Genomic DNA, 11,285 nt, shown 5'->3' on the forward strand with positions numbered 1-11,285 from the left:
AATGCACCAACAGTCGTTCGCTCTCGCGGGCTTTGTTTTGATAATGGCGGCAGGATTCGAAATCTTTGTTTGCTTCATACGTATTACATATTCTTTTTCACATGCAAGACGTTCATCTTGCTTATAACAGGTAATTGCAAGTGTTCTTGGGCTGGCTAAAGGTGCCGTAAATGTGCGTGTTTGGACATTTTAGTAATAACCGTTAAAAACGTTGCGCGTGAAGTCAGACATGATACCAGCAGGTGTAAACAGGCCTTTTAACTGCTACGTCATTTCACTAAAATGTTCGCTATTCGCTTCCAGCACCGACATCAATTGTTCCCGTCACGTTCATGTTATGCCCTACTGCCTTGTATGCGATATGAGTTGAACTAACTTTTATTCATTCCACGACTTTTATACAGAAATGAATGTGCCGACTCGTTTTATCTGGAACTTGGATTCGCAGCCAGTGTGTTAGACGTCGTGTGCATTCATTATTAAATTAACCCCTAACCTGTCACCGTAATCTGTTTGTCAAATCCCGGATTAGCGAACGCTTGTTGAAGCATCCTGGTTTCGGCATGTCATCACCGTCCGAGCTTCAGTACTGCTCGGCGGACTTCCTGACCAAGTGGATGCCGAGCAGCACCAGAGCCGGGGTGATCCTCAGTCCAACCCCGGAGCTAGCGGGGTCGTTGCGGCACAACGCCGCCGCGGTGCCCGCTCCCCTGCGTCCGGATGATTCCTTCGTCTCCGATTTCGCTCCGCTGCCTGCCTCCACGGACAGCAGCTGCCTCGGTGCGGACGGATGGGGAGAGGGAACCGAGCCGGTCAGCTACCTGCGGCCTGCGCCACAGGGAGTCTCAGACGGACACGTCGAGAATTTGGGGGAGATAATGAGCAAAACCCGAGATCTACCTCTGATGATGAAGCTGGAAGAGGTGAGATCGTAAATCTGATACCGCATATTACTAGCTGTGTGGTTTAGGTGGAGGTGGAATCTCGTATCAGATTAGGATTAAACATGAAGATTCATCTTTGAATATAGAGTACATTAGAAACACATAAAACGTTCTAGTGGATGGATTCTTACTCGACAAATTCAGTGTGGATTTTCTCTCACTTAAATACAGAGAAATTTTAAATAGTTGCAGCCATTAATTACGCTTGCAAAAAAAGAGAGAGTAGGATTAGGAAAATCTAATCAATCTGGGATTACCCCTGTGTGCACACATGGGCGTTTGATGCACAGATACAGAGCTTTGAAGAAAGCGCAAGACTGGAGGTTTATGGAAATTGTCAAGTGGAAACAAAAGCTTATTTAAAATGTGATTCTTTTTGTTCCTAAAGGTAAAATAAAAAAATAAACACAGTGACATTTTGTTGTAGCGATTTTACTGACTCAAGTTAATTAACTGGATAAAATAAGTAAAGTCTACAGGAAGATCTGTATGGAGGAGCATCTGTGCTTCCAGGCAGATGAGAATGGTGAAATGATAAGAACAGCCTGAGAACCAAAGGGTTATTAATACCACATCCCCTGCTATTTTAGGCATCTCTCCCTTAAAAAGCTCTTCATGTTGACCAGGGCTTAAACTGCAAAGGAGGTGTTGAAGTAAGTAAATTCTCTTAACACGAGCTGGATTTAGTGGTGAGCCTGTGATCAAACATGTCTTGTTGAGTTCCCTCGAAACCAACTGGACAAAACCTCTTGGGAGACACGAGACGGCGTCATGATCGCTCCGCTTTCGTTTCAAACAGGAAAGCAGCCATTTCTACTTTTGCGAAAATGCCATATTTTTAGCAAAAGTATCTGATACCGATACATCGGTATAAGTCGAGTTTAGTCTATTTTTTTTATTTATTTTTTTCAAAACGTATCGGACCCATAGATAGAACTATGGGTCCGATACCATAATCCGCTGTCATGTGGCAGCGAATTGTCGAGAGAAGTAATACGCAAGGTGTGGTCAGGTTTATGCAATATTGGAAGTGTGTGGAAATATAAATAATATCGATTATTGGCCATCGCAGCAATATTGATATCGGCCAAAATTTTCATATCGGTTTGCCCTTCTCCATAACAGCTGTATTGTGATTTATAAGTTACTTATTGTTGTAAGGTGGCGTTATTTTAATAAAAGTATCGCTCCTTTCTTTTACAGGACTACCCCAAACAGCCAGTTTTGTCTTTCTCTTCATCATTGGGAAAGTATAGTATGTTTTTTTTTAAGACAGCAATAGGTGGAGGAGGGGCAGCGCTACATTTTCTATGCACCAGAACGAATGAGAACATTTTGATAAGCTGATGTTTTCTGTCGCATCTCATGAAAAGGAATTTTAGCTGTAGAAATTAGATGGCGGAGAACATTTTAAAATCTTACTTTTCCCATGATGCCTGGTCTCATGTGAGTTGTGCTGTCTGTGTAATTATGCGTGCATTCCTGCAGCTGAGAAAATGGCAGCAGCACATGCACGAGCAGCTGAAAGCCCACCAGCTGGAGGAGCTGCTGTGTTTGGAGGAGCAGCAGCACAGAGTGCTCGGGATCGGGGACGCACCTCGGATCTGCACCGAAGGTTAGAAAAAGAAGCTTCTTAAATTGCTTTGATGAATCTTTTTTATTATTTTTTTTTTACTGTAAATAAAAAATATGCATACTCTATTTTATGATCCATAGAAAATCCAGGGCTGCCAGGAGCTCAATGGAGAAAAGACACAGTCCAACGCAGCCCTGACAGGAACTGCGGCCTGCGGCCGGAGCTGCAGCTCCATGACCAGCAGGAGCATGAAGACGATGAGGGTAAAATATATTTGGTTTTAGACAGAAAATAATTTTTAAAAATCTTCTTCATGTCACTTTGAGATGAATTTTTGTAAATTATGTATGTCAGACAATTTTACTCTTCGTAATTCCTGCAGGCATGTGGGACTCCGACAAAGAGAATCCGAAGCCGAGTTTAGAGTCAGACGATGCATTCATGCAGCCGGACACCAACAGCAGGCAACAGGAAAATGACTTGCATGACAGGTAAACACATCTTATATTTGAATCAATGTTAAAAAAATGTCAATATCTCCTCAATTAAACAGGCAGCAAATACATTTCAACATGTCTCTATTATACTTGTTCTTTCAAATGAGCAGAATTTCTAATGATTATCCAACTGTTTGCCCTTCATGGCTTTTCTCCAGACCCATAAAACCAGGTATTGGGGGGCAGAAGAAAACCTTTGAGGAGCTTCTGGAGGAGCAGCTGAGGCTGGAGGAGCAGAGGTTGAAGTCTGCCCGGCAACAGCCTGTAAGAGAATAAACATCTGAAGTTTACGATGCAAATGGATGTTTAAGTAGTTTCCAGGTCTTAGTTTATTTCGTTTTACATCTGTCAATATGAAGTATTAAACTTTAGAAAAATAGAATGTTTTTAATGCAGGATTAAAAAACCTACCCATTTATTCAAAAGAATAAAAATAATTTAAAATTAACATGTTTTTTATTATATTTCAATATAACAAATAATTCTTAAAATAAGTAAATACATGTACAAAATATAAAATAATGCCCAAGAACATAAAATAAAAATACATAAGATAAAAAAATATTTATATATATTTATAATTTTTGTATTTATGTCTGAACAAAGCCTTAAAAATCAGTAATTTGAATTGAGTAAAATCTGAATTTTGACCTGGAACCATGTTTGTAGTTTTTTTCATTTTATTCAAGTGCTGATATTTTAGGCTTTAGAGTTGTTGCAGATGTTTTTTACATTCCTTCAACCTTTTGTATTCCGATCTGATCAGAAGCCAGCCAGGCCTGAAACCGCGTTTCCTCCCAAGCGGCCCTTTCTGAAACGAGGCCAGGGCCTCTCCAGATTCACCAGCAGCTCCAAGGCTTCTTCATGGCAGAAAGCCAAGGACAAGAAAGAGCAGAAACCACAGGCCATCATCCGCAGCAACTCTGCGCCCGGATCCATCCTGAAGGGCAGCTCCAGCACCGGCCCGCCACTTCCCGTCCAACGCAAAACCGCCATACTCAACAAGGAGAACCGAGGAAGGGGGCTGCGTTCGCCGCTGCAGGACGTCAAGGCTGAGGGCGGGGCCGCGCGGACAACCAGGGTCCTGGGGAGTCATCAGAGACAGAACACCAGACCTGCTACCAGTCAGAGTGCACCGGAACCCAGACCGGTAAAGCATCTGCTGGGGCCGGAGAAGGAATATAGTACAGGTGTCCCAGTCCAGGTCGTGAGGAACACCGGTCCCAATCTGCAGCCGAATCCTGTGATCAAACAGGTGGGGTTGTCAGGCGATGCCGGGAAAGAGAAGAATTGTGTTTCTAAAGCGCAGTCGGCCGGAGCGGGAGGTGGAGGCAGACTTCCTCAGGATTCCTTCGAGCTGTCGTTCCAGGAGAAGCTGCAGCGGTGGGAGTGCAACCGGCAGCTGGAGAGCATGGAGCTGGGAGAGTTTGAGCTGCTGGAGCAAGCGGCCGAGGAGCTGTCCTTCTCATCCAACTCCTCCTTCGTCATGAAGGTGAGGAATTCATGTCCAGTATCAAAATCTGACGGTAAAACCTTAACTAAGCTCTAACCTAAGGAGAAAACTTCACTTCCACTGTGATCAAAACCATCCAAAGTGAATTGAAGTGACTCTGTTCTTAATTACCCAACTAGATTTTTTTTTTCATTTGCTCTGCAGGTTCTTTGCTTGGACCAGCAGAAAAGGCACTCTGCCATTGGGCTCCACCACCAGAGGCGACTCTCCTCCACCCCAATCAAGTCGGCATCAGGAAGCGAACCTCAGAAGGGCGGCGGTGTCCGGTTCACCGACGGGTCGGAGCGTGACGGGATTTCTCTGGAGTCAGTAGCATCTGAGGGGAACATGAGAGGCAATGCGCTCGAGACTGAAGTAACCGAGCGAGGACTTGAATCTGAGGAGCCGCACAACGACAAGATTTCTGATTTTGGAGGCAAAGAAATCACTGTTTGTTTTTCAGCACCTTCTAACCCCGCTTATGACAAGAGGTCTTACCAGGACGAGGAGAGTCCCGGAGACGAAGTGGAGGAAGACGATGAAGGCGAGGAGAGCGACAGCGTCGCCAGCAACGCCGACGGTTCCACTCTGATTGAGGACGGACGCGACGGGCAGAGGGAGGTCATATTTGACGATGACGACACTTGGAATGACCTGGACGATACGGCCGTCACAGAGGAAAGCGACAGTCGGGGGATCAGTCCGGTTCCCAAGCCGACAGCCGGCACAGTTTCCCCACAGGAGAAGGCGATGCTGAGGAAAGTAGCGGTGAGCAGAGCTGTGGAGCTGGATGAAGGCCCGGAGACCGAACTCGCACCAGCTTCCCAACTCATGACCAGACTGTTCCCCTCGTTAAAGCCCAAAGCTCAGAGCGCACCTCCACCTGCTCCACCTGCTCCACCTGCTGCATCTGAGAACAGGAAACAGGACGAGACAGGTCAGACAACACTTCCATCCTTAAAGGGGCAGCATTATGTGAGATCAACATTTTTTTTAGCTGTACTTCATGTTGTAATGTTACTCCCTTATCAAAACATACGGGAGTGTTGCTTTGATCCTTCACACTAGCCAACAGCAAACAGCTGGAGGAAGTGCGAGTCTGCTGAGCTCATCATAGACGCTGCTCCTCAGTGTATAAACATCATCAAAGGGTTAATAGAGGAGATATGTGATGACTTCCTGAAGGCGGAGTTTAAGAAAGAGCAGAAGATTTTTAAAGAGACAGAGACCCAATTTCAAGGCAATAAATTACAAAGTAAAATTTCACATATACAACGACTGAAGGTAACAATTTCTTGATTGTGCTGGAAAACACATAGTACTGCCCCCTTAAGATTCTGTGATTGAACTTTTCCAGAACTCAGTTTAGGCAAAAGCTAATGAATTTCTGTGATGTGTTTTTTGATTTTTATTTTTCTGTGTGCGCTTGTTTTTATCTGCAGCCCAGCAGGTCCAATCCAGACAGCTCAGAGAGAGGCTGGCTGAGCTGGAGATGGAGATAGAGAGGTTCAAGAAAGAGAACGCTGCACTGACCAAGCTCAGGCAGGAGAACGAGAGAAGACAGGAAGACCTCAGGTGAGGCTGGAAGGAAGTAAGACTTTCAAAGGCTTTTAAAGAAAAGGCAAAATAACATTTGTTGTTTTTTTGTTTGTTTGTTTTTTTGGAGAAGAATCGTTTCGTCCTCTGGTTTCTTCAAGAGTTGCCTCTGTATGTTGCAGGAAAGAGCGTTTGATGTTCGAGCAAACAAAAGCCGAAGAGCTGGCCAATTTCGAGGAGCACAAGAGGGAGGAGAACAGGAAACTGCAGAAAGAGCGCAAACTGTTTGAGAAGCACATGTCGGCGGCCAGAGCCATCCCTGACAAAAAGGAACGGGAGGAAATCCAGGTTCATGTCCTGCATTTAAATGCTTTTGTGTCTTTACTCCTAAATATTTCACTAAATAAACTTGTGGGATTATTGTGGTAACAATGAAACTATTACTTCTTTTAGAGCGTTCATAGAGCCACAAACAAATATTGTTCTTGAAAAACATTCCCATTCATTTTTGTTGAATTCACTATTTCTTCGTGTTCTTGTGGAAAAGCAGCAAAACACCCACTGTGCTGTCGGTTTAACTTTTTTTTTTAACAGTCATTAATTGAAATTTATAATGACAACGATGAACCAAAACGTTCACGATAAATGCCCACCACCGCGCCTCCTGTGACGTTTCCTCCTTTCCCAATAGTTGCTGAAGCAGCAGCTGAGCTCCCAGCAGGAGGAGCTAAAGAGGAGGGAGAGCCGCTGGGCCTCCACACACAGCCGCCTGCGGCAGCAGATCGACTCCCTCCACCAGGAGAACGGCGCTCTGCGGGACGAGGTGCACGCCTCGCGCTTAAAGCCGACATCCGGTTTGTCTCGATAGATCCCGTAATCGGTTCATTCAACGGCCGCGCGCTTTCTGACTTCTGATCTTAAGATTCGAACGCTGGAGAAGCTGCGCCTCAGTGCCTGGAAGAAAAGCGCCGCCTCTGCAGAGAAAGGCGTCCAAACGAAGGACGGACCCAGAGCCTCGGACAGCAGCGTGGCTAAGGGAGTGACGTTTGCGGTAAGCTTGACCATTTCTGACTTTGATGTTGTTAATCTTTGCAAAAAGCCAGAGAAAATACTTTACTCACGTGGACACGTCCTGTTCAGACTCCTCTGGACTCTAGGGGAAGCAGCTCCAGCCCTCCGCTCAGCTCAGCAGGAAGGAGCCTGAAGGATAACAGCCAAGCAGCCGCAGGTAGAAACAAGAGCTTCAGAGGGTTTATAGTCTTGGAAAATATTTACACTCCAGCAGATTTAACATCCCAGGTTCTGCGACAGGATCCCAGGTACTGTCCTGATCTGTCAAACTCAGACTGTCCTGATCTGTCAAACTCAGATCAGGACAGTCAAACTCATTTTTATTTTGGGCCACATTGAGATCATGAATGTTCTCAAAGGAGCCGCTTGTTCCAGAATGTATTGATAAAACTTTTCCTAGACTGTGAAAATATGAACAGGTAGCACTCTTATTCAATAAGTACTGTTTAAAGTTAAATGATAAATAGATTTTCACTTTGATCAGTCCAGCTTGGATTTTACAATTGTTTTTTTTTTTTTTCAAAAAAAAAAAAATCATTGATTTTGTGGTGCTAATGTATTAATACTAGCAATATTAGCACTTATGTACATGTCACTTATGGTAAATGTACTCGTCGCCATATCAACGCTGACTTGACATCAAAAAAGGCTGGGGCAGCCGGGTGGAAGAAAGGAATGCTGCCACCTACAGGTGGGAGTTACCAATCACCTAAACCCAAAATCCATTTATTTATTTTTTTTGATGATCATTTTTGTGGAAAATTTGAAATAAGCTCACAATTATGCAAAGGCGTGAAAAACGGTGGCAGTCTGTTGAGTTTGCATGACTTTCTGTGAAAAAGCGCTTTGATTTAAGCGCTGAGCAATATTTTAGACAAAATCCTCTCCCCCTGGTTCTATTAGTCGTGTGTGTGTGTGTGTGTGTGTGTCATCTCTGCTGGATAACGGTATATTTTCAGTTGGCACAATCGCTCTCAGTCTGTCCTTAGCATGACTCAGCTTCACTTGAAGGTGTGTGTTCTGCAGTAGGAGAGTTTTAATCGGATTCTACAAGCTTTACAAAGTTAAAGCCCATCGTTTGCGTAACATTGCTTAAGGTGGACGGTGGAGTAATTTCGTTTGAGTGCAAAGTAAAAACCCTGGGACATTTGAAAAAGTTGTTAATATGCACAATTAAAAAGTAGGTCTTTATGAGGTTTAAACGTATAAATTAAAGCATTTTTAAATCCTGGAATATGAACAAATAGGAAGAAAAACAGTCTTCAGGGTAATTAGAAATCACAGACACAAACATATTCTCAGATGAAACATGTTCGTCTCTCGTCGATGTTTAAAGTACACAACCTCAAGCCGTTTACGGCGGCAGTCGAAATGATGTTTGTTGTTCTTCCTGCTCTGCGGTCGTCAGCAGGGATGAAAAGCAGCCTGAGGAGGTCGGTGGGTTCTCTGTCGTCCTCTTCGACGTTTTCTGGAAGAAAGACGGAAGAAAAGCCAAGACCCACAAGCAGGAGCCAGGAAAGAGCATCCAACCAGAAACCAGAGCATTCACACTCTCCAGTAAGAGCTGCCATTAGAGCTGTTAATGTGTTAGAGTGAACATCCAGATAAAACTTTACCTCTGATATCAAAATCCTTTTTGTATGTTTAAGTTTATTGAACGCTCCAAGTTACATATAGCAATACAGCAATACCTTAAGGATATTTTTGTATTTTTTCACCCGAGCCTCTGGTGTGTGTGTTTGCAGAGAATAGATCTCAAGCCAGAGCGACCAGAAAGCTGCGAGTCCCGTGATCCAGAACTGCCTGGGGAGATCATCACACACCCTGACGGCAAGGTGAGAAAACCTGCCAGGCAAAACATGATTGAAATGGAAAATGTTAGACAAAAAAACAAACAAACATGCATCCCCTGTAAAAGCTTTATGTGGTGATGAAGGGCTCCTCAACCACATCACAGGAGGTAAAGGTATGCAGACGGACATTCAATAAAGTAACTGACTGCTTCTCTAGTTGCTTCGAGACGTACTGACGGATTATGAAATTGCTGGGACAGTTTAAAGATACATAAACCATTACAGTCAGTTGATTAAATGGGTGCGTCTTTGTCCTGTGAGATTTACTGAAACGTCTCCGCGCCGCTTTCAGGTGGAGAAGGTTCTGGCCGGCGGCGATCGCGTCATCGTCTTTCCCAACGGCACGAGAAAAGAAGTTTCAGCAGACGGGCTTTCGGCCAAGGTCACCTTCTTCAACGGAGACACGAAACAAATCACAGCCGATCAGAGAGTGGTGAGAGTTTCTGAACGCGTTGAGTAAACCTGACTGACATTTAGGGAGCCCTGATGGATTCCATTTTAAATATTTAGAGGTTAACGAATGTGAAGTTTGCTATAGGGTGAACAGATGTGTTAATCGCCTCCTATCTGCTTCTTGCAACCAGATCTACTACTACGCTGAGGCTCAGACCACACACATCACGTATCCTGACGGTATGGAAGTGCTACACTTTCCCAACAACCAGACAGGTGAGAGCAGACATGCTTTTTATGTAGCCCTCTAAGTAGGAGTGGACCGATTTATCGGTCAGCTGATTTGTTACATGTGAAGCTGATCTCGTCCACCGATCTTATCTAGCTTGGGAAAGGTCCAAGTCAGCCACTGTCCTCTTTTGCTCTCCCTTCGCACATGCTCCATTCGAGCAATAATCTCAACTGAGTCACACCTGTGACATATCAGACGATCAATCAGAGGCCGTACAGCATGACGTCATGGGAAGATCCGTTCCTCTTTTCTTCTCACATGGGGTTCGCTTTGTATGGCACCGGCCTTTTGGGTTTCTGGGTCTTTTCACTGTCGACAGCCAGAGTCTCTCCCTCCTAGGGCTGCGACCGATCATTCACATTTTTATTATAATTTCAAATTATTTCCAAATTAGTACCACAACCACTTATTTCTACTGCAAAAAAAGAAAAAAAAAATTACAAAACAATTGTAAAATCCTGGAGGGACTGGAAAGATGTTCAATAATTAATTTTAAGAATTCATTGATATTTTAACTGAACAGGTTTTGTCAATACATTCTGGCACAACCTGCCCTTTAGGAGCTTTTATAATCTTGATTTGGATCAAAAGCAAAATGAGTTCAGACTTTCAGTGGACACCCTGTGTAATCTGAAGTCATTGCAACTCAAAGTGCATCACAGACAGTCATCAGATTTATTCATTTATGTCTCATTAAAACTTAGAAAATGAGAAAGAACATTTTTGTTGTAATAAGCAATAAATTGGCACCAAAAATCATTTTAAAAAACCCACAACTTATTTTCTTTATGCAGACTGTCCAAATTTATTCTCATTCCAGAGAAACATTTTCCAGACGGCCGCAAAGAAATCACCTTCCCAGATCAGACGGTGAAGAATCTGTTTCTTGATGGCAGAGAGGAAAGCGTGCTGACAGACGGGACCATCATCCAGGTCAACCCGTAAGTTCACTGATGATACTTCAAACATTGTGGTTAAAAACTGTTGTCAAACTACTGAGGTAAAAGATAGTCTGACATTTTTTAAACTTTAAACTCGATGTTTTTTCAGCATTCAATTCAGTACTAAAAAAAAAAAAAAACTTATGTGTCTCCGTCCTTAAAGAGCAACCAGCTGAAACCGTTCAGTTTGTTGGTTACAATCTCACCCAATCATAGTGATCTTGTTCCACCACTGGAGATTTCCACTAAGCTGTCGGTTCTGTTTGCATTAGAGACGGAACCAAAGAGATCCACTTCAACACAGGCCAGAAGGAAATACACACGGCTGAATACAAGAGGCGGGAGTATCCAGACGGCACAGTGAAGACCGTTTACGCCGACGGCAGGCAAGAAACTCACTACCCCACAGGGCGGCTTAGGGTCAAGGACAAAGATGGAAACGTCGTGCTGGACAACCTGGTATAACTCGCCGCACTGAACCAGCATTTGCTGTTTTAAAAGATGGAACTGAGAGCTGCTTAGTTTCATTGAGTGCCTCCTCGTCTTTAAAGCATTACAACAAAATACTAGGTAAAAGTTTAACACTTACATGGATTTTGTTTTATATATGTGTAACATTGAATATTTATTTTGTAGAAGGATGTAGCATTTTTTAAATAAATTTTATTTTTTTATTGAAGAACTTTCATG

The 11,285-nt window shown here is 43.6% G+C and overlaps 1 protein-coding gene across 2 annotated transcripts; it reads left to right on the top strand.

Annotated features, from left to right (window-relative positions):
- The first annotated feature begins 21 nt into the window (after positions 1–21).
- cenpj (centromere protein J) lies at positions 22–11,236 on the top strand. 2 transcript variants are annotated; one of them, XM_055032432.1, is made up of 19 exons: positions 22–130; positions 533–923; positions 2,433–2,559; positions 2,661–2,783; positions 2,903–3,011; positions 3,176–3,281; positions 3,784–4,509; positions 4,675–5,446; positions 5,952–6,084; positions 6,228–6,393; positions 6,737–6,868; positions 6,968–7,096; positions 7,186–7,273; positions 8,525–8,673; positions 8,862–8,951; positions 9,262–9,402; positions 9,554–9,638; positions 10,475–10,595; positions 10,868–11,236. In XM_055032432.1, exons 1-19 carry the CDS (start codon positions 102–104, stop codon positions 11,058–11,060), a joined length of 3,810 nt encoding a protein of 1,269 aa, XP_054888407.1. In that variant the 5' UTR covers positions 22–101; the 3' UTR covers positions 11,061–11,236. The 2 variants fall into 2 exon arrangements, with proteins under 2 accessions (XP_054888407.1, XP_054888408.1); XM_055032433.1 differs by having other exon boundaries at positions 8,528–8,673.
- Positions 11,237–11,285: the final 49 nt, after the last annotated feature.

Source organism: Poeciliopsis prolifica, unplaced genomic scaffold (genome assembly GCF_027474105.1).
Source record: "Poeciliopsis prolifica strain line A6 unplaced genomic scaffold, Auburn_PproV2 SCAFFOLD007, whole genome shotgun sequence".
Taxonomy (NCBI): Eukaryota; Metazoa; Chordata; class Actinopteri; order Cyprinodontiformes; family Poeciliidae; genus Poeciliopsis; species Poeciliopsis prolifica.